This window comes from Lissotriton vulgaris, chromosome 7 (genome assembly GCF_964263255.1).
Source record: "Lissotriton vulgaris chromosome 7, aLisVul1.2, whole genome shotgun sequence".
In the NCBI taxonomy this organism is placed as follows: domain Eukaryota; kingdom Metazoa; phylum Chordata; class Amphibia; order Caudata; family Salamandridae; genus Lissotriton; species Lissotriton vulgaris.
This window is the reverse complement of record NC_141695.1, coordinates 282187275-282211034: the sequence shown is the minus strand read 5'-3', so window position 1 is coordinate 282211034 and position 23760 is coordinate 282187275. Positions and strand designations below refer to the sequence as shown.

At 47.2% G+C, this 23760-nt stretch overlaps 1 protein-coding gene across 6 annotated transcripts in view; it reads right to left on the bottom strand.

Moving 5' to 3' along the window:
- The window catches only part of LOC147701399 (beta-1,4-galactosyltransferase 3-like), a 243792-nt gene that overhangs the window by 34397 nt on the left and 185635 nt on the right, over window positions 1–23760 (bottom strand). For all 6 annotated transcript variants that reach the window (XM_086930078.1, XM_086930079.1, XM_086930076.1 and 3 more), the window contains exon 6: window positions 14654–14758. In XM_086930078.1, the coding sequence (XP_086786204.1) occupies window positions 14654–14758 (105 nt within the window). The remainder of the gene's footprint in view (window positions 1–14653; window positions 14759–23760) is intronic.

Below are 23760 nucleotides of genomic sequence, written 5' to 3'. Positions count from 1 at the left end.
AGGGGCAGGGGACCATGCAGCATTGATAACTCACACAGTACCAGGGCAGATTTTATCAGAGGGGCCTCTCCAGGTGCCACCTTTGAGCCTTCCGCTTAGGGCACTCAAGCCTACTGACCAATCAGAGGTGAAGCAAACCTGCGCCCTAAGAATACCACACGTTCTGAAAGTAATGTGACTTCACTGATAGTGACCATAGCGCCCTCTGGTCCTACAATGCGCCATCTTGAGGAATTCTGCACAAACAGGTCCACTTTAACAAGCCTCGACTTCTTTAGCTTTCAGCATCCTAAGACGCCCTAAACAGACTCATTTGCCCACCTGATCATACAAGCCTCCATAAGCCTTGCCCTGAGCATGTGGTGAGGGGACGCCGTAGCAGCTACAATACAGGCTCCAGGCACATTGTACTCTTTACTACAGCATGCTTGTTCTCACTATGGCCAAGTCCAAACATGAAAAGCAATTGAATGCACGGACTACACAGTACAAACCAAGCCCGACTCAATTTCCAAGGACAACACGAGCTTGGGTTCACACGAAGATCACCATGTCCCCAACAAGAGAGTTCATGGAATCGCTGTGCAACTCTATCAGGTCTGACCTGCCAACATTTAAAACCAACCACTTCAAGTTACTTAAAGATGTCTGGCAACACCCCATGGACATTCAGAATAGAATGGCAACTCGGAAGACACCGGACTCTCTCTAGAAGCTCAATAAATGCTGGGCCATGAAATATTGACGCTCACAGAGAGTATACCAAACTTCATCTACACATGGAAGATTTGGGAAACCCCTCTCCTAGACAAAATGTGCAGACGGGTGGGGGTTCACACAACCAACCAAGGAGATGCCAGCGAGGCCTTTGTACAAAAATGCTTCATCACGTATTTCAGACGTCATCCCTGAACATTTCACAATAGACAAGGTCCAGAGAACGTGCTCCATAGGATTGCAAATAAGCGACCTTCCAACATCCTGAGCTCCATGACTGCATGCAAAAAGGAAGGATTTTTGAGGCAGCTAGAGAAATGGGTCTGACAATGTACCTTAGAGAGAAAGTGTCCCTATATTAAGATCTATTAACCATCACTTTGAGGAAACAAACGGAATTTTAACCAGCCAGAGACTTTCTCCAAGAGAAAAGCATAAAAAATGGCTACCCCTTCCAGCTCACCAGCCGAATTTTGCAGATCAGAGCCCTCTCCGAAAGCAAAACGACTGCTAGGAAGAGTCGATCTGGACAACGTGGACACCTTAACCTGGAGATCTGCCCGCAAGAGCGAAGCAGTGGGAGAGTTGGCAGAAAACAAGATTGCCTGAAATATGGCCTCTCAATCAGAACTCAAGAAAGGCAGGCGTTACAGGCCTCCCCACATGAACCCTGCAGCCCAATGAAATCCTTCCTACCTCCCAAGACTGAAATAAGGTAAACTACATCAAGCCTACCACTGTGAGGGCCTAGATTCTTGTATGTAATTATGGGTGGCACAGGAGGAGGCTGCTCGTACGTAACCATTTCGCAGCTGATGTCCTCGCACAACCATCAGGTCCGGGTGGTTTAATCAAGGACGAACATTAGACTACTCAAAAGACTTTGGACCACGGTGTGTTAGTTTATGGTTTAAATGTTTGGCTAACTTGTTTGAGGGAATTAAACATGAAGCACCACAAGACATTCTTTAGAAGGGAAGGGCGGGGCCTGATAAGTGTCGTGGGTCCCATAGTATGGACATACCCAGGCACCATTTAATAGTATTCATGACCCCCACTTTTAAAAGAGTTTAATGCATGAGGCTTCAAACATCCAGCGAAGAGCATAGCTGTCTTACTAATATTCGAAAACCTGGACTGCAAAATGTATCTACTGCAGGAGTCTCACCGATGCTAAGAGATTGTAAACAGCTAAGCTCTCTCTGGTTCACCTGATAATACCTATCTTCAAGTCCAAATAAGAAAGTAGGAGTCAGAATTCTCCTGTCTCTTTAAAAGAGGAACTGGGTGACAAGATTCTGTAAATCAAGGAAAGGTTGCTTGTCTAAGAAATAAGGGTAGGAAGAAAACAAGTTACTTACCTGTAACTTCGGTTCTCCAGTATTGGTAACTTTCATAGACTCCCATAGCTTGTATCATTCCCAGTCGTCGGAATGGGAGTCTCGGTAAATAAATAATAATATAGCAGTAGGTACAAAAGAGAAAGAAAAGGCCTAGGCCTCATCTCATTTTGTAGCATATCCACCTCCTTTTGCAAAAGAGATCAAACTAATGCAACAACCAATCAGATCAGCCTCACCCCTTAAAACCTTCCTGAGAGCGCCTCAGATTTTCGTAGCCATTGTGTAACAATATAACCAAATATGCTGAAGGCCGAGCTTTCCCAGGGGAGGAGGGTGGGCGCATGGAAATCTATGAAATTTACCAATACTGGAGAACCAAAGTTACAGGTAAGTAACTTGTTTTCTTACTCCAGTATTGGAATTTCCATAGATTTCCATAGCTTGTGTCAGTAGTTAGCAGTTAGCAACAATGCACATTTTGTGAAATAAATACTGGAATAACTTTGTATCTATATTCTCACAAGTAATATGCAGATATTCAAACAGTCAGAAAACACAAAATACAAAATGTGCAATACCAATAACAGGAAGGAGGGTTAGAAGGGAAAGCTCACTGCTCACTGGAAGAGCTTCCTCAGGACTACCTGTCCCACTGCTGCCTCACTCCGTGTGGAAGAGTCCAAGCAGTAATGCTTCGTGAAGTTATGGCACTGCTCCATGTAGCCGCCCTGCAAATGTCCTTGATCGGTACTCCAGCGAAAAGAGCAGCAGACGATGAAACTGATCTTGTGGAGTGCGCCCGACTCGTTTTTCTAGGGGCTTACCAGCCGCTTGATGTCAGTAGTGGATTGCGCTGGCAATCCAACATGCAACTCCTTGCTTTGAAAGAGGGAAACATTTGCGAGGTGCACTAAAAGCGACAAATTGTTCAGTTGATTTCCTGAAGTCCATGGTGTGCTGGAGATAGAATTTTAAACATCTTTGGACATCCAAGGAATGAAGAGACCTCTCCGCTGGAGTTGTAGGTCGAGTGAAAAAGGATTTCAGAATGAACGGCTCATTCAAATGAAAATCCGAAGGGACATTCGGAATGAATTTCGGATTTGTCCTCAGAATAAGTGTCTTTCTTAAACTGTAAGAACGGATCTTTAATAGTGAGAGCTTGCAGTTCCCCAACCCCCCTAGCTGAAGTTAAAGCGAGAAGGAGGGCCACTTTCCATGAAAGCAACATAAGATCCGCTCTATGAATAGGCTCAAAAGGAGGTCTCATGAGCTGAGCAAAAACCAAATTTAGTTGCCACATGGGAGGCAGAGGTCTTACCGGAGTTAAAACCCTAAAGAGTCCTTTTAAAAATTAATTGACAATTCTTGCCGACCAGAGGGAAGGACCAGAAGCCGTCGGTCTGATTCTAGAAATACCGCCCAGGTGCACTTTGATAGAAGAATGGGTGAGACCCGACTTGGCCAGAGACAAAATGTAAGGTAAAATCTGATGAGGAGCAGAGGAGAAAGGATGAATGCCCTCTCCATGGCACCACAAGCAGAAACGTTTCCATTTCGAACAATAGGTCTTATTCGTACTTGGTGCACGGGCCTGAGCTAGCACCTCTTTACATTCTTGAGGGAGATCTAAGTTTTGAAACTTTCGGTGCTCAGAGGAGCCACGCTGTCAAGTATAGTGAGCTCGGATCCGGATGTACCACTTGTCCCTGGGACATTGTCAATAGAGAGGGAATTGGCCGCAGATGAATTGGATCATCTTGGGAGAGCAGGAGAAGCTCTTTGAACCAAAACTGGAGGGCCACACCGATGCTACTAGAATCATTGTGCAGGGTTCTGCTTTGAGCTTCTTAAGCAGTCTGCGAATTAGTGGAAATGGAGGAAAGGCGTAAACAAATGCGCCTGACCAGGTCATCGAAAGCGCATTCCCCAACGACCCATAATGGTGTTCCCTGCTTGCGTAAAAGTGGCATTACCTGTTCTCTGGGGTGGCGAACAGGTCCATGGACGGAGTACCCCAACGGTGGAAAATCTCCTGGAGAGTGCCCTGGTCCAGCTCCCATTCGTGACAGACAAACTTCAGACGACTCAATGTATCTGCTGTCATGTTGAGGGTACCCAGAAGATGTTCCGCCGAAAGGGCAATTTGGTGATGAATCACCCACTCCCAAATCTTTTGGGCCTCTTTGGAGAGAAGCTGAGACTTCGTTCCGACCTGTTTGTTTACATAGTGCATGGCCGTCGTGTTGTTCGTAAGGACCAGGACAGTGGGATTCCGTAGTCTTGGAAGGAAAGCCTGTAACGCCAGATGAATCGCCTTGAGCTCCAGAAGGTTGATGTGGAGAATGCGTTGTTATGGCCTCCAGTGGCCACTCGAAGATCTTGCAAGACCGGCCCCCAGCCTTCTAGAGGTGTGTCAGTGATAAGTATCAAAGGAGTTGGAGTAACTGTGAAAGTGAGACCCTTTGAGATAGTTCTTGATCATCCACCAACATGCTGCATCTTTCATAAGAGGAGGGATGATTATCTTGTCGTCGAACGAGCCTTCCGCTTGGCACCACTGCATGTCCAGTGGCTCCTAGAGCGGGCGCATACGAAGCCTGCAATGTGGAATTAAGGGAATGCAAGATGAGATTGATCCTAGAAGAGAATTTCACAGGCGAACAGACAGAGACCGTCTTGTTTGTAATCGACGGGCGGAGGAAATCAATCTTTTCTGTCTTTCTTCTGATGGAAAAGCCTTGCAACAAGTTGTATCCAGAATGGCCATCAGAAACTTGGCCGACCTGGAAGGACAGAGGACTGATTTGTCCTTGTTGAATTGAAGTCCCAGATGATTGAAAAGTTGAATGCAACTTTCGACTGCTCTTGTAGTTGCTTGAGAAGGCGATGCTTTCATCAACCAATCGTCAAGGTAAGAGAAAACTTCTAGCGATTGTTTTCTGAAAAACGCTGCAACTGGGGCTAATACCTTCCTGAATATCCGTGGCGCGGATCTGAGTTCAAAAAGGCAGGACCTTGAATTGAAAGGGACTCTTGGCTACTGTAAAGCGTAGAAACCTCCTGTGGGCCGGATGGATAGGAACATGGAAATGTGTCCTCGAGATCTAGAGTGGCCATGTAATCGCCTGGGTTGAGAAGCCGTAAAATGTCCTGAAGGGATACCATCCGAAACGAGAGTGTTGAGCTCTCTCAGGTGTAAGATTGGGCGCCATTTTTCTACTGTCTTGGGAACGAGGAAGAACCGGGAATAGAATCCTTTGCCTCGTTGGGACAGAGGAACCTGTTCTATCGTGCCTTTGAAAAGCAGTTGGTGAGCTTCTAGACGTAGAAGGTGTAGATGTTTGGATTCAGTGGTTCGAGGGGCCCTGGTGGCAGAAAGGTGTTGAAACTCTAGTTTGTGGCCAAACCGGATGATATGGAGGACCTACCAATCTGATGTTATGATTTCCCAGCTGTGGAGGTGTTGTGATATCCTGCCCCCCCACTGGTGTTACAGGGGGTGAAGGAACAGTAGACGGAGCCGGGAAGCCACTATTGGCCCTTCAAGGAATCTCTCCCCTGGCGCCCTGGTTGTCCTCTTGAAGGTTGGCGAGAGAAAGATGATGATTGGCCCGGTCACTGAGAATACTGGGGTTTGTAAGACTGCGATTGCTGCGAATAGGAGGAATAGCGCTGCTGCTGGTATCCACCCCTGTACGAAGAAAAACCTCTCCCTCTTACGCCACGGAAAGGTACTTTGCGGTATTGCAAAGTCCCAGGAGACTTCGCCGTTTCCGTGTCCTTTATATCCTGTAGTGCGTCGTCCACATGCATTCCAAAAAGCATTTCTCCATCAAATGGCAGATCTAGGATCTTATTTTGAACTTCCAGGCAAAACCAGGTGACCCAAAGCCAACCTCTTCATCGAAGGACAGCAGCCCCCGCCAAAGAGCGGAAAGCAGTGGTAGCAATGTCCATTGCGCAATCTATAATTTCTGAAGAACGCTCTCCTTCCACCAGGATCTTCTTACCGTCCGACTTTGATCACTCTGGCAGCTGGTCCAAATATGGAGATAAGTCGCACCACATTTGGCGATCATATCGTCCCAAAATTGCTAAGGCATTAGCAGCCCTGACCAGGAGGCTGGACATAGAGGAGAACCTCTCTCCCACATTTTCTAATCGCCTACCCTCCTTATCCAGTGGTGTGGTAAGGGAGGCCGACGGATTCTTGGACTTCCCCTGGGCCGCTTGAGAGATCACAGAGTCTGGCTTTGGATGGCGAACCAGGCAAGCGGGACTATCCTCTGGAGCCTTGTTTTTTTTCTCCAGCCAAGGAAGAACAGGGATGACGGTAGCTGTAGACTGCATCACCGTTATCCCCTCACTCCATACATGTTCCACAATCAGAATAGAACAGACAGACTTTCTGTAAGGCTCTTTAAATAAAACATTCCGACTGTACTGTTGGTATGGGACGATCAAACCATTTGGAAGCCCTTTCCATTAAATTGTGGAAGCCTCCAATGTCCGCTCGAGGAGAATCCACCGGATCCGGAATAATGTAGTCATCCCATTCCCTATCCGGATCTGGGATTTTTTCAACGGCCTAGATACATCAGGGCAGCACTAGGGCCAAACAGGTGCTCTCTCTAAACAAGGTCTCGAGTGGCAGCAAGATAATGGTTTAAAGGATCTGCGAAGGTCATCGCACCCCACACAAAAAGACTACACTTCTTGTTCGGCCTCATACAAAACTTGTACATGCATAGATTTTTTCCTAGGAACCTACCCCCTGATTAACAAAAAAACTCCATCTTCAGATATTGAGACAATCTCTCCATCAGACCATGCGCCTGTCAGAAGAAATGTGTTACTTACCTGTAACTGCAGTTATCCAGTATTGGTGTCTTTCATAGATTAACATGCCTGAATCATTCCCCGTCGTCGAGACGGGAGTCTCCGGTATATAAAAAAGTAATGTCCTATAGACATACATAGAGAAAAATAGGCCTAAGGATCCCACCTTAGTGGCCTATCCACGTCCTTTTGTATAAAGGACCAAACTAGAGTAGGCCCAAGGGTACCACCTTAGTGGCCCATCTATGTCCTTTTGTAAAAAAGACCAAGTAAAGAAAACCAACCAATCAGCTACCACCTCCTTCTAGAACCTTCCTGTCAGGAGCCTAGGTCTCTCAGATTTTCGTACGCACCAAGCTAGGTAGGCGTAAACTTGTTAGAGAGATAGGCGAGTCCTTCCAGGGGAGGCGGGAGGGTGCATGTGAACCTATGAAAGACACCAATACTGGATAACTGCAGTTACAGGTAAGTAACGCATTTCTTATCCAGTATTTGGGTGTCTTTCATAGATTCACATGCCTGAATCAGAGTAGCAAGCAATATATTATGCACATTTTTTGATGGAACATCATATATAAGTCTGTAGATAATACATATCACGTGACTGTAAAACCACCAAAATGCATTGTCATATAAATATTAGTAAAAGAATGTGCATACCAGTAAAGGATGGAGGGATGTCAGAAGGCTCACCTCACTGGAATAGATGGCACAGCACTGCTTGGCCCACTGCTGCATCCTTCATCAGTTCAGTATCCAGGCAGTAGTGCCTGGTGAAGGTATGCGTTGACTTCTAGGTCGCCGCTCTGCAGATGTCCAATACCGGCACTCCAGCAAATAGTGCCGCAGACGTGGACATGGCACTTGTCGAATGGGCTTGGACTCTTGAGTCCAAAGGTCGTCCGGCCTTGTCATGGCAAAAGGTGATTGCCGAGGAAATCCACCTTGAAATGCTTTGTTTTGACAGGGGCATGCCCTTCCGAGGTCTACTAAAGGCAACAAAGAGTTGAGATGATTTTCGGAAGTGTTTTGTCTTGTCAATGTAGAATTTAAGACACCTCTTCAGATCCAATGAATGAAGAGTTTTCTCAGCTACCGTGGTAGGATTTGGAAAAAATGACCTGAGGACCACTGGTTCATTGAGGTGGAAGTCCGAAGGGACTTTCGGCATGAACCGAGGATTAGTTCGTAAGAGCACTCTGTCCTCCCTGAACTGAATGAAAGGGTCTTGGATTGATAGAGCCTGCAACTCGCTGACCCTTCTAGCCGAAGTCAAGGCTAGGAGGAGGGCCGTTTTCCATGAGATCAATTTGATGTCCGCCCTATGGATGGGTTCAAAGGGGTGCTTCATTAATTGGTGAAGGACCACGTTGAGGTGCCACGACGGAGGGATCAGTCTTGGTCGTGGAAGGACCTGTATAGGCCTTTAAGGAACTGCTTTATAAGTCTGTTTGCCCACAGGGATGGACCCTTAGAAGTCCTTGTGAACCTTGAGATCGCCGCCAGGTGCACTTTAATGGATGCGTGCGCAAGGCCCGATTTTGCCAGATGTAGCAATTATGGTAGCAGCTGCTGTGGAGTGATGTGGAAAGGGTGTAGGCCTTCGGCCACACACCAAGAGCAAAACCGCTTCCATTTTAATGAGTAGGTTTTATTAGTGCTGTCCGCTCTAGCCTTTGCAAGGATGTCTCTGCACTCCTGCAGGATGTTTAGGTGGCTGAATTCCCGGTGTTCAGAAGCCACGCTGACAACTTTAGAGAGCTCAGATTCGGGTGAAGTACCTGTCTTTGGGACATTGTGAGCAGCGCTGGATGTTGACGCAGTCGAATAGGTGCCTGGGCCGAGAGGCGGTGAAGGTCCGTGAACCAGTGCTGCCTCGGCCAGAATGGAGCGATCAGGATCAGAGTGCAGGGTTCTGACTTCATTTTCCTGAGAATCCTGGGTATCAGTGGGAATGGCGGAAAGGCGGATGCAAAGATGTTGTACCATGCGATGGAAAAAGCATTTCCAAGGGTCCCCGGTTGGTGATGCCTGCTTGCAAAGCTTGGGCATTTGGCGTTCTCTTTTGTGGCAAAGAGGTCTATTTGTGGAGTTCCCCATTCCGCGAAGAGGTATTCCAGCGCTTCCAGGTCTATTTCCCATTCGTGAGATGGAGTTCCCTTTCTGCTCAGAGCGTCCGCCAAGACGTTGTCCTTGCCCGGGACGTACTCTGCTTTCAGCGTTATCCCTTGTACCACAAGCCAGTTCCAGACCCTTTGCGATTCGCGAGATAGCGATAGAGATCGCGTCCCCCCCTGCTTGTTCAGGTAGTGCATCGTCGTGGTGTTGTCTGTTCTGACGAGCACTGGGGAGTTTTGAATGCATGGCAGGAAGGCTTGTAGAGCCAGGAAGACCGCTCTTAACTTCAATAGGTTGATGTGGAGCCGGGTTTCTTGTTCTGTCCATTTGCCATTGTCCTGGAGTTCTTAGAGGACCGCTCCCCAGCCTTGTAGGGATGCGTCCGTTGTTATCACATGTGGCTCTGCGGGAAGCAGGAACGGCAATCCCTTTGACAGGTGTTTGAGCGATCTCCACCACTGTAAGTGGCTGACCATGTTTCGAGTGACTTATGCGGTCCTCGAATGATCCTGTGCTTTGCGTCCATTGGTTTGTCAACTCCTCCTGGAGTGGGCGCATCTTGAGGCGGCAATGGGGTATGAGCATGATACATGAGGACATCATGCCTAGGAGAGACTTGAAGGTGCGGACCGGTAAGGTTTTCCTTGATGCCACTGACGTGGCCAGGGAGATGAGTTTGACTTTCCTCTCCTGAGAAGGGAAAGCTTTGATACGTTCCGTGTCCAGAGTCGCCCCAAGAAAGTTAATGACCTTGTTGGGCTCTAGTGTAGACTTCGAGGTTGAGAGTCAAACCTAGACGTTGGAAAATGTTCAGACAGGCGCTGGAGGATTTGGCTGCGCCTTTCGCAGATGGTGCCTTTACCAGCCAGTCGTCCAGGTATGGGAAGACCTGGTGTCCTTGTTGGCGAAGGAAGGCTGCCACAGGGGAGAGGCATTTGGTAAATATCTGTGGTGCAGATTTGAGGCCAAACGGGAGGACATGAAATTGGTAATGTTGCCCCGCTACTGCAAATCTGAGGTACTTCCTGTGGCCTTTGAGGATAGGAATATGGTAGTAGGCGTCCTGCAGGTCTAAGGACGTCATGTAGTCCCCTTCCTCCAATAGTCCCAGGATGTCCTGGAGTGTCACCATACGGAACGATTGTTTCTTTAGGAACACGTTGAGTGCCCTGAGATCCAGGATTGGCCTCCACTTTTTCCCTTTTTTGTGGATCAGAAAGAAGTGGGAGTAAAAACCTTTCCCTTTGTGGGCAGGTGGAACCTTCTCTATCGTTACCTTCTGCATCATGGAAGCGATTTCCCGAAGAACCAATCGTAGGTGCCTGTGGGACCGTTTGCGAGGTGGTGTTGTCGGGGGAATTGTGACAAATTCCAGAGAATGTCTGAACTGAATGAGCTGGAGCACCCACCGATCTGTTATCAATCTCCAATTTGCGAGGAAGTGTGTGAGTTTTCCTCCAATTTTGAAGAAGCTCGATGGTGGACGGATGGGCCATTGACAAGTCATTGGCGGCCGCCAGCGGGTTTTTTCTGGTTCTTCCCTCTATAGTTAGACTTGTCGTAGGAAGTCTGACGCCCTTGCTGTTGTTGTCGCGGTTGCTATTGCGTTCTGTTCTGGCTGTATGAATAAGAGGACCTGTTCTGATATGTGCCTCTATAAGAGAATTGTCCTCTGTTTTTGTTCCCACGAAAGGACTGGTTTCGGAATTGCAGTGCCCCAAGGGCTTAGGCAGTGTCAGTGTCCTTTTTGATAGTATTTAAGGCCTCATCAATCTTTTCCCCGAAGAGATGCTGGCCGTCATAAGGCATATCAATAATTTTCGTCTGCACCTCCTGGCGAAAAGAGGTGGCCTTGAGCCAGCCTCGTCTTCTGAGTACAGCAGCACCTGCCAATTGCCTGAACCCGGTCAAGGCGACATACATTGCGCAGTCAATGAGTTCGGAAGCAGACGTCTGTCCTTCCAAGAGGAGTGATTGAGCTTCCTCTTTTACATCCTCTGGCAGGTGAGATAGGTAAGGTGCAATATCTGACCTAAGTTGCCGGTTGTAGCGGCCGAGGAGTGCAATGGAATTTGCCACCTTTACTGTCATGGCCGACGTGGTGGAAAAACGCTTGTCAATAGTATCCAGTTTTCTGCCTTCCTTGTCAGGTGGTATTGACAAAGGCGATGCTGGGTTACGTGAATTTTTCTGCGCCACCTGGGCTGCCACAGAATCTGCCTTGGGGTGACCTGTGAGGCATGCTGGCGCTGATGAGGTTGCCTTGTATTTCTTTTCAAGCCTGGGTACCACTGATGGAATTGAGGCTGGTGTTTGCATCAGTAATTTTCCTTGCTTTCATATAAAGTCAATGATGGGAATTGACTTGGTTGTCTTTTTGGCTGGTTCCTTGAAGTCGTACAGGAAGCACTCAGTTTCCTGAGTTTCCATAGCCATATGGAAATCGCTTGCCTGCACGCTCTACAAGGTTATGGAATCCACCAATGTCTGCGGGTGGTGATTCCGAGGTCTGTGGTTCCGGGGAGGCCGGAGAAGGAGCGATATAGTCTTGATCTACATCTGGGTCAGACTCATCTTCACGGACCTCACCCTCTTCTTGGTCCCCTTCTTCGTCAGCAGACGAATACATTTCCTGCACTGGCTCTTGTTCTCTACTGAGTGCCAGTGGCGGCGGCTTGTGTCGGGCCAAAGGAGTGGATGCTTATACAGTAGCAGGCACAGGCGTAGAGGGCTGCTCCGGGAACCACTGCTTATAATCTTGGATTAAAAATTGTAGGTCTGATACAATGGCCGCTGGTAGCACACCATCGGTGTAACCTGTGTGTGGACTCGAGTGTGGACTGAATGTTCTACATGTTCCACCTCTTCTAATTCCTCATCAGTGCTTTGGCACTTAACCACAAGGTCTGATGGGCTTGTGGCTTGTGTGTACTGCTCTTCCTCCGACTCCTCGCCTTGTAATAAACAGGTTGGAGGCAGCTCTTGCACCTTACTGGGTGACGTCAGGTCTGGCATAATTGGTTTCCTTGTGATCTTAATGGCAACATGGGATGTCTGTGGCGGCAGGGTATCCATGGCGTGAGAACGTAACGCAGACTCTTTCCATTTTCCTGTTGGGGTTGTCAGATGCGGCGCTGATGACGACTGTGCATTTCCAGGGATCGTCGATGACTTAGTCGACGGTGTCGTGGTTATCACCTTCGTCGACGGTATTTTTCCCGTCGTCGACGGTGTCCCCGTCGACGTGTCCTTAGTCGACGGTATTTTCCCCGTCGTCGACGTTTTTGTCGTCGACGGGAGGATCTTCATCGACGGGACCATAGTCGTCGACTTTGGCTTTGACGTCGACTTCGTTGTCGACAATAGGATCCTCGTCGTCGAGGGAGTAAATGGAATGGTCGGCGACACTGGCATACTCGCCGTCGATGAAGGCATCGTCTTCGTCGTCGAGGTAGAGGTAGACGATGCTGTCGTCGACACGGTCGTAGTCGACGCAGTTTTTTGCGCTGAGGAGATACTCAACGCTGTAGTCGTCAAAATCAGCGGTTGCTTCCTGGCGACAGGAAGATCCTTGCCAGACACTGAGGTTTTGCTCGGAGGACTTCTTGAGAGTCTTCTTAGGAGGGGTGTCTGAGGGGGTAGGGAAAGTAACCCTTGGCCTCTTCAAGGAAAATTGTGAGGTACCAGACACACTCTCACCGTCTTTTGACACCAAGTAATCTGTTCTGTCCTTCAGTCTGTTCAGCCAGAGTAGCAGGCGTCCTTTTCTGTCTTTGAGGGTCTTGCTTGAGAAGGTCCTACATATTTTGCAGTCCTTGGCTAGATGGTGAGGGTAGAGGCAATACAAGCAGGTTTCATGCTTGTCCTCTGCATGGAGCCTTTTCTTTCCACACGAGGAACAGGCTCTGAAGAGGCCTTTTTTCTGGGCATCAGCCATAATGTAATAAATTTAGTAAATTCGTTTTTTAAAGTAAGTAGAAGAAATCCTGAGGAGAACTCAGGTGGAGACTCCCTAGCACAATGTGCGGTAGAAAATCTGAGAGACCTAGGCTCCTGACAGGAAGTTTCTAGAAGGAGGTGGTAGCTGATTGGTTGGTTTTCTTTACTTGGTCCTTTTTACAAAAGGACATAGATAGGCCACTAAGGTGGGACCCCTGGGCCTACTCTAGTTTGGTCCTTTATACAAAAGGACGTGGATAAGCCACTAAGTTGGGATCCTTAGGCCTATTTTTCTCTATATATGTCTATAGGACATTACTTTTTTATATACCGGAGGCTCCAGTCTCGACGACGGGGAATGATTCAGGTATGTGAATCTATGAAAGACACCCAAATACTGGATAAGCTCCTTTACTCTTGGGGACAATCTTATCCATAAGCGTCCTTACCAAATCCAAGTCAGCGTACATCTGACACCACACACTGCACAGCCATACAGTCAAGTCCTTGATAGCTACATGAAGGATTAACGTAGGCTCAGTATTCCTTTCCACCTTGTGGGAGGCCATAAGTTTGCCCTGGCAGAGGCATCTCAGTTAGTTTTCCTTTTCATTGTGGGCAACTGGAGGTTCAAAACCTCCGCCACCTTTCACATTACCATTGCAAATGAGGCACTTTCATTCGTGAAAGGGACAGGGGAAGAAACCAGCCCAGTGAAGTATCCAGACCACTGGTCCCAAGTGAAGGTACTTACGTGTGGTTACTTGGGGGGGGCCAAGGGGATGCCAGAGGGAGTCGGTAGTGTGCCACAGAACAGCAGCATGGTGTCACAGAATTTTTTTGGTTTGCTGAAGCATCGCCGATAGCCATGGAAATTTGGGTGGACTCGATAGAAGGTAGGAATTAGTTCGAAAGGGGAGCAGTTTCAGAAGACAGACTGGGTTGCACTTTGAGGCTGTCTGGCACTTCTCAGGAGTTGGAGAGCAGTGAAAAGGGGCAGAGTCTGGCTTGGAATACAGCTTTTCCTTTGACTTGCTCAGACTTCGACCACAAGGATGACCTGCTGTAGGAACAGGAATGGGACATTTCCCTCAAATTCGACCAGTCACGGCGTGGGGCATTGCAATGTTTGGCAACAGAGCTTTGCTTCCCAGTCCCAGGCGGCCTTCAGATACATCTAGGTGCAGTCACTGCTTGCCTTTGAGCTATGTTCTGAACTCAAGCCCCAAAGGAAAACTTCATTAGAATCTGTCACAGACATTTGTTCGCAACAGCCCCTACAAGGTTTAAACGCTATAGTAGGGTGGTTGACATATCCTTTGCACACTGGTATTGGAAGATAAATTTGTTAGGAAATAATCTTGTGTAGAGACTAGCTGTAGCTCTGGATCTGTGGGGAAAGAAAGGAACTGACATCCTTGTACATGGGTGGCAATTATACCAGTCTCCGTTCATACATTTTGGAGCAGAACAATCTAGGCCCAGAGCAGCATGCAGGATTTTCTAGATCTAGTCTGATGCCTGGGGAATATTGAAAAGGTAAGGAATCCTCACTTAGAATTATTTATCAGAATGAAGACATTTAGACTGGTAACAGAATTTAACTGTATTCCGAGATGCATGGAAACGTCAGTTAAACATCTAAAGAATAGTTACAAAAATGACTATTACTAGAAAAGACTAATTGCAGGTACCTCTTAGGATTTTGCTCATTGCCTTTGTCATGTCCATGTTTAATCATTTTGTAGCGGCCATGAAGAACTGATGGTCGAGAAATCAACATACCTCCAAGAGCAACCCTAAAGAGCAAAAAAAGCAAAGTTTATGAATTTACTAAATATTTGACTGTCGATAAGCTACTAAAAATATTGAGAATTTATTATAAAGACTCCAGGAGAGACTTAAAGTATTCCCACATGGCTCAATGATTAATGTGCTCCTTACTTCACAAAACATGCAACTTTTGCATCCTTATTTTTTTAAATTTAATTCAAGAGATTTATATAGTGGTGGCTAGACCAGAAGGTATCAGAGTGCTTTACATTAGGTTCCACAATGTAACCGAAAATGATATCAATTACACATTATGTCAAAAAATAAGCAATACATTGAAAGAGGAGAGAAGGAGAGACAAATAGTGGAGGGGGGGGAAGGGGAAGTGTGAAGAGGGAGGATGAGGGCAGAGACGACAGGAGAAATGAAACTAAGTCTGTCTAAAGACCGACTGGTAGGTGATGTACAAAGAGGGAATCCACGGCCAGTCTTCCCTTTAGCTAAACAAGGTAGGTCTATCGGGCATCAGTCAAAATAGCTAGGTCTCAATTGACAAGGAAACGTTCACAGATAAACAGGGTAGGGGGCAAGGGCAGGTGAGAGCGGAGAGGGGTAGGGGGAAGGGGGAGGGGCGAGGAGCGAGATAAGGTCAGGAGAGACGCAGGAGGGTTTGCCCAAAGACAGGCTGGGTAGGTGATGGTCAAGGAGGGAATCCATAGCTCGCGAGGTAGCTCTGCTGGGCATCAGTCAAAACGGCTAGGTCTCAGCGGTCAAGGGAAAGGGTAGGACCATGATGAAAAGAGGCAGTCTCTAGAGTGGAATTACCACTTGGGAAGCAGGCACGGCAGGCAGTTCAAGAACCATCAGATGGGATGAGAAAACCACTGCATAATGTGTGGTATTGGGGCATATATAGCATGACCCGGTGTGGTAATATATGGTGATTGAGTGACCCACATGAAGATGGCCACTATAAGTGACTGTGGGAGTATAGGTAGTGAGTGCCCATTCCAAGATGGCCGCCATAGGTTGGACACCTTTCTAAATCCATGCCCTGCTGAGCATTGAGCCCTGGGAAGGGGGCGCCAACTTCAGATCCGAGAGGGATAGAGGGGGACAGAAAGTCAGTTACCGGTAATACACCAACACAAATAGGCCAAAAACAAAAATGGGCGCCCATGCCTGGACTGTGAAAACCAAGTCTGCAAGGCATTGGCAAGAATGGGTTCTAACAAATTTTTTAAAGTAAAACCAGGGTCTTTTGAGAGAAGACTGAAACAATATTGTGGCCAAGACGTTATATATTCCAGCTGGAGGAGATTAATTGGGCATGTAGAAAAAAACGTTAAAGACAATTCTGTAATGTATTCATAATTATTTAAATAGAAGTTTCAGATGGAGAACAAACAGTTTTTAAGGAACTCTTTTGGAACTTATATGGTAAAACACTGGCAGAGTAGTAGACTGGCTAAAGTGGGCGTCACAACCATCGGCAGGAAGGCAGCCTTAGTTCTCAGTATCAATTTGTCTGGAAAAAGTTCATAAAGCAGCATGCAAACATAATCACAATGAGTATGACTATTTTCAATGTCAAGAGTTGTTCGGAAACAGCTAAGCATCTGCTCAATGCCATGTCTATGAGAATGTTAAGACAAAGTTCAAGTTTCAAGGAGGTAGGAAAAAGTGATTTGAGCGGTATACACATCAAACCTTTAACAAAACGCAACCTAACCTGCAACTTAAACAAAGAATTGGTCAAGTAAACACAAAAAGGTTTAAAGGGCTGATAAGGAAAAGGATAATGCGCTACCGGGGGAGGCGGGTGGGTGCACGTGAATCAACAGCTCTACATGTCAAGAATAGATGTTTACTGAGTAAGTAACATTATCCGTTTGAGGCATGTGTGCTGTAGATACACATGCTTTGCATAGACTATAAGGAATATGCTACTTACCAGTATGCATCTGTTCTTGGCAAAGAGGGCTGCAGATTGGTACATTAAGAATAGATCGCCATCTGGTGTTGGGCTCGGATTATTGCACTTGTTTTTCTCTTGGAGAGTCTTTTGTATATTGGTGACTACTCCTTTGGTTGCTAGTGCGCATGGGCATCGGCTCCATGCTTAGATTGTTTTGCCATAGTAGGGTTAGATGGAGTAGTATGATAGAATACAGATAGAAATGCCCATGTAAGTGTATCTAAATAAGATAATGTTGGAACAGACACAGATTTTCAGGGAGGCTGGGAGGGCATGTACCACTCTGCAGCCCACTATGCCAAGAACAGATGCATACTGGTAAGTAGCATATTCCGTTCGAGGCATATGGGCAGCAGATGGTACATTATGAATAGATTATACAGCAGTTCTCTCCCTAGCGGTGGTCACCCGTGTCTGTTGCAACAGTCTGGAATAAAGTCTTTAACACAGCTTGTCCCACTCTAGCTTGTTGTGTTGTGTGCACATCTACACAATAGTGTTTTGTGAAGGTATGCAGTGTAACCCAGGTAGCTGCTTCGCATATGCCATCTAGTGGAATGTTTCCCAAGAATGCCATAGATGCTCCTAGTTTACGTGTAGAGTGAGCTCTAGGAGGAACAGTTAATGTCCTCTTTTCTTTTAAGTAGCATATTTGTATACATTTTACAATCCATCTGGCAATGCCTGCCTTAGAGATGGGATTGCCCTTATGTGTAGGAGAAAACGCCACAAATAGCTGTTTTGTTTTTCTGAAAGTTTGTGTTCTTTCTATGTAGTACAATATTGCCCTTCTGACATCCAATGTATGTAGGGCCCTTTCAGCTACCGTCTGTGGTTTTGGAAAGAAGACCGGTAGTTCCACTGACTGATTGATGTGGAATGCTGAAATTACTTTAGGCAAGAATTTTGGGTTTGTTCTAAGAACCACTTTGTTTTGGTGTAACTGCATGAATGGTTCTTGTAATTCACTTACTCTTCTGAGTGAAGTGATAGCTATGAGAAAGGCCACCTTCCATGTGAGGAATTGTATTTCACACCTATGCATAGGTTCAAAGGGTGGTCCCATTAGTCTATTAAGTACTATGTTGAGATTCCAGACTGGGGAAGGTGGCAGTCTTGGTGGAATGACTCTTCTGAGTCCTTCCATGAAAGCTTTAATTGCTGGTACTTTCAACAGGGAAAGATGTTGTCTGTTTTGTAGGTAAGCCGCTATAGCTGCGAGATGAACTCGGATAGAGGTGTATGCTAAGTTACATTGCTGCAAGTGTAGTAAATAGCAAATAATCTGTTTAGTGGATGCGTCCAGAGGCTTGATGTTATTACTGTTACAGTATACAGCAAACCTTTTCCATTTTGCTGCATAGCATGCTCTGGTGGTAGGACGTCTTGCTTGTTTAATGATTTCCATACAGTCTTGAGGTAAATCTAAGTATCCAAACTCTATGACCTCAGGAGCCAGATCGCTAGGTTCAATTGTTTGGGATCTGGGTGCATTATTTCTCCATGGTTCTGTGTAAGGCGCATGGGTAGTAATCTCAGCTTTTGATGTGGCACCTGTGAGAGTTGCAGTTGCGTGGTGAACCACGGCTGTCTTACCCACGTGGGTGCTACTAATATCATTGTCATTGAATGTTGTTGCAGCTTCCGAACCACTAATGGAATTAGTGGGAGAGGGGGAAAAGCGTAAGCAAATTTGTTGGACCAATTTATCCATAGTGCATTGCCCTGGGACCGGTGGTGTGGGTACCTGGATGCGAAGTTTTGGCATTTTGCGTTCTGATGAGTGGCAAAGAGATCTATCTCTGGTTGCCCCCATCTTTGGAAGAATGGCTGCAGTATCTGGTCGTGCAGTTCCCATTCGTGTACTTGTTCTGACTCTCTGCTTAAGATGTCTGCTATCTGATTTTGAACTCCTGGTAGGTGTTCTGCTAACAGATCGATCTTTTGAGGAATGGCCCATCTTTAAATGTCCTGTGCTAGTTTGGAAAGTTGGAGAGTGTGTCCCCCCCCTGTTTTTGAATATAATACATTGCAGTCATGTTGTCTGTTCTGATAAGGACTGCCTTGTTGGTTATTTGCATTTGGAAAGCTTTTAATGCTAGAAAAACTGCTAGTAGTTCCAAGTAATTGATGTGCAGTCTTTTCTGCTACACACTCCATTTTCCCTGCACTATATATTTGTCCATATGTGCTCCCCATCCGGTGAGCGATGCGTCCGCTGTCAGTATCACTTGTGGAATCGGTTCTAGGAACGACCGTCCCTTGGAAATGTTTGTTGTGTTCCACCACTTCAGAGAGCGATGCGTGCAGTCGTCTACCAACACCAGATCTGTAATCTGACCTTGAGCCTGATTCCACTGTGTCGCTAGACACTCCTGTAGTGGACGCATTTGTAGTCTGGCATACGGTATTAGCAGTATGCAGGAGGACATCATGCCTAACAGCCGCATGAACACTCGTGCTGCTAGTGAGTGCTGTGGTTGAAATTTTTGTATCAGCGTGACCATTGTTTGTATCCTGATTGGATTGGGGTATGCTTTGGCTCTTTCTGTGTCTATAGTAGCCCCTATGTATTGTTGAATCTTGTTTGGTTGTAGGTGGGATTTTTTTGTAGTTCACCGTAAACCCTAGGCGGTGCAGCAATTGAATGGTCTTCTGTGTGTTGTGAAGACATTCTTCCTGTGACTTGGCCTTTATTAGCCAATCGTCCAAGTAAGGGAAGACATGTATTTGTTGTCTTCTTAGGTGTGCTGCAACCACTGCTAGGCATTTTGTGAACACCCTTGGTGCCGTTGTGACCCCAAACGGAAGGACTTTGAACTGATAATGTTGTCCTTCTACTACAAACCTGAGGTATTTCCTGTGGGCTTTGCGAATTGGGATGTGAAAGTAAGCGTCTTTTAGATCCAGTGTAGAAAGAAAGTCCCCTTTCTTCAGTAAAGGAAGTACTTGTTGGAGCGTGACCATGTGGAAATGTTCTGAGTTCATTTGCCTTAGAGACCCGTCTTTTTTGGGGATTAGGAAGTATAGAGAGTATACTCCAGTCCCTTGTTGATGTTTTGGAACCTTCTCTATGGCATTCTTTTGTAACAGTGATAGTACTTCTTGTTTTAACAATGTCAGATGGTCTTGACTCATTGGACGCTGTCTGGGGGGGATGTTTGGTGGGGTAGCTGTGAGTTCTAGGCAATAACCATGTTGGATAATTTGTCTCACCCACTTGTCTGATGTGATGTTTTCCCAGACAGGTAGGAACTGTGATAGACGTCCCCCGACCGGTGTTATGTGGTCTGGGGGAAATTGTATTAAGTCACTGTTTTGGGGTTGGGGAGTTGCGGTTGTTATTATTTCCGCGACCTCTACCCTTGTTGTTGTTACCTCTGTAACTGCCTCTTCAATTACCTCTGGGTGATGTTGGTGTAAAAGAGGTAGATTGCTGACTTGTGCCTGTACTTTTTGAGCACCCTCTATAGGTGAATCTGCGAAAGGAACCCCTTTGGGTTGGCTGTTATAATGCTCCCATTGACTTAGCCGTTTCTGTGTCCTTTTTCATCTTTTCTAAAGTCTCATCTGTACCTGAGCCGAAAAGTGTCTTTTGATCAAAAGGTTGGTTCAATAAAGATGTTTGTACTTCCTGTTTGAACCCTGAGACCCTAAGCCATGCATGTCTTCTTAGCATGATACTGGTGTTGATGGATCTTGCTGCAGTGTCTGCTGCGTCCAAGGCGCACTTAATGGAAGTGTTAGTTATCTTTCCTTACTGTATAAGCTGATCTGCTCTTTTTTGATGTTCCTTAGGAAGATGTGTGATGAGCTTTTCTAACTCATCATAATGCGCCCTATCATAGCGTGCAAGTAGCGCTTGTGTATTGGCTATGCACCAGCTGTTTGCTGCTTGTGATGCTACTCTTTTGCCTGATGCATCTATTAATTTTGACTCCTTATCAGGTGGAGGGGCTTCTCCTGTAGATAATGAGTTCGCTCTTTTACAAGCGTTTGTAACTACAAGCGAGTCCAGAGGTACCTGTCCCTTGATAAATATTGGGTCTTTTGGAGCTGCCTCATATTTTTTATCAATTCTTGGGTTTAACACCCTAGCCCTCACTGGGTCTTTGAATATGTCTGCTGTGTGACTGAGAAGACCCTTCGGCATAGGTAGAGTGCCTGATGTTCTTTGTGCAGCAGGTAGTGTTTCTAATAGGAAATCCTCTATTTGAGGTTCTGTATGTAGATGTACCTTATGGTATTTTTCTGCCCTATTAATCAGCTGTACAAAACCTGTGTTATCAGGTGGTGAAGGTTTTCAGGGATATAACTCTGGGTCGTTATCATCTGACCCTGCATCATAATTCTCCCATGGGTCTTCCTCATCTGGGATAGTGTCATCATCCCCAAGAGGTTCTCCCTCCCCTGTATCACTGTCTACATCTGTCTGAGGTGTAGATGGTCTTGGTGTAGAAGGTGGAGGAATAGTTGGCATAGTGTGAGGGATAGGAGAAGAGGGTGTAACTCTAGGCCGAGGAGCAGGAGGAGGAGTTGTATTTGTCCCCATTGTTCTCTAAGGAGGAAGAGCTTTGTCATCTAGCTGTTAATTCTTCCTCTTTTTCTGTGATTTTGTCACTACTTTGCCAGTTTGTGGATCGATAAACAAAGTCTTTTGTTTTGGATCGGTTTGCTGCTCCTGTGTCGGTACCGAAGTTTTTAGTTCCGAAAGGTGCCCTTGCTTCCGATCGTCAATGTTCGGTGTTTTCGGCACCGAGGATCTGCTTGATTACGATTTTTTCGGTGTCGAGCGAGTCTTCGACGTCGAAGCATGTTTCGGTTTCGACATGGAATGTTTCAATGCCGAGCTTTCCCTTGTATGAAGCTTCGGTGTCGAAGTCTACGTCGACCGTTTCTCGGATCCGACATGGTGGGAGACCGAGAGTTTCTGTTTCGGTTTCGTTGCCAGGCCCGAAGCGGGGCGTCGGAAACTTTCTTCAGCGGTTTGACCGGGCTCAAAGGCGGGGTCGTTACCGCACGGGGTCGGTTTTTTGGTAAGGGTACATCGTCACTCACGGTTTGTTGAACGTCGATTTCCTCGACATCCGACTCGTCCACTTCAGACCCCGACTCTTCTTCATGTTCCTCTTCTTATTCGAGGTGCTGGTCTTCGAACAGCTCCGGGATTGCCTCCGACTGCATTCTCGAAACCTCGTGTCTTCGAGCTAGACGGTGTCTAATTGTAGACTTGGAGGAGAATGCTGCGCAGGCTTCGCAGTCCCTGGATTCGTGTTCAGGTGATAGACAGAGATTGCACACCTCGTGTAGGTCCTTTTGTGAGAACTTAGCACCACACGTTGGACATTTTTTAAATGGAGTCCTTTCCATGGACTCCGGGCTTGACTACGTCGAGAAAGGCCTCTCGGTCGTCGACGTAGACTAAAGTTTTTCTTTAATGTTGGAGTCGAAACGTGTCGGAATGGAAATGAAATCGCGTTCAACAATACCGTCGAATTGGAAAGGGAATACGCGCCGAAATATCACTTCTTCCTGAAGTCGATCTGGAGCACTCCATCCTCATCCGAACCAGATGGCGGAAAAAAAACAATCTATGGATGGAGCCGATGCCCATGCGCACTAGCAACGAAAGGAGGAGTCACCAATCTACAAAAGACTCTCCAAGAGAAAAACAAGTGCAATCATCCGAGCCCAACACCAGATGCCGATCTATTCATAATGTACCATCTGCAGCCCATATGCCTCGAACAGCAGTATACTCCAAAAGCGGTGGCTAACCTGTAAATGTTGCAGTTGTTTGGAATAGTGTTTAAATACTGCTTGGCCTACATTAGCCAGTTGTCGTGCTAACACATCTACACAATAGTGTTTGGTAAATGTGTGTGGTGAAGCCCATGTAGCTGCTTTACATATGTCAGCTAGCGGGATGTTACCTAAAAAGGACAGAGAAGCCCCTATTTCGCGAGTGAAATGCGCTCTAGGGGGTTTAGTCAAAGTTCTTTCGGCTTAAGCATAGCATGTTTGAATGCCTTTAACAATCCATCTTGAAAAATAATAGATTTTAGAGATAGCATTGCCTTTATGAGGTGGAGCAAATGCGAGGGGCGTGGCTTGAGCGCCAATGTGAGCAGCGGCGGACTCCGGAGCTCCTCCGCGGCTACCCTCCACTACAACTGATCCTTCTATGAAACCTAAGGCCCCGGCAACGCATTTCACAGCGGAATAGTCGGTGCTCGCCCTGAACTGTGTTTGAGACATCGGCGAGGGCGATCGGCGGCAGGAGAGAGTTCATTCCCATTATTGCTGCGGGCCGCCGAGACGAGACTTAAAATGGCAGCCCCACGTGGAGGGTCTGTTGCCTGATTGCGGGGGAGCTTGCTGTGGTCAAGGGAGGCCCCGGGGGTGTCTACGGCCCTGCCGACGACACCAGAGCAGAGGTTGCAGCTTCCTTGGCCCTGGCGGTGAGGAGACAGCGCGCATCGGCGGGTGTGGACTATTATATGCCAGCTGGTTGGGAGCGGATGCCGGATTCCAAAATGGCGGCGCCCGGGACATAGACGGCACCATTTGGGGCTTGGTGCGAGCTGTTAACCCGCTCGCTGGGCGGAAAATCTCACACTTGTGTGCGCGGATGCCATGGACCTGGCATGGAGATTGGCGCCTGCTGACTGGTGGCCCGGGCGGCCTGAAGCAGACTTTGGAGCGGCCTGGAATTGTAGAGGGGGGGGGGGGGAAGCGGAGTTTGAGACCAGGCCTACATCTTTGCCGCCTCTGCCGCCTTTCCTGTTCATACTGCCTCTGCTGCCCGAGCCTCCGCTGTGGGCATCTCCGGAGTGGTGCGGTGGGGTGTGCCCTTAACTCTTACCTCGCACTGACGCTGCGCCGCCCTAGCTGCCAGTTGGGCCTCTGAGTGACTCTGGTGGTACCGCTGCTTGGCCCTATGGAGGAGGCTGCTCATTCCCCCCTGTGTCTGCCTGCGGCGGAAGGGGCTCAGGCGAGTGGCCGCGATCGGTGGCGGAGGCTGCTGTTATAGAGGTGGGTGAGTTTCCC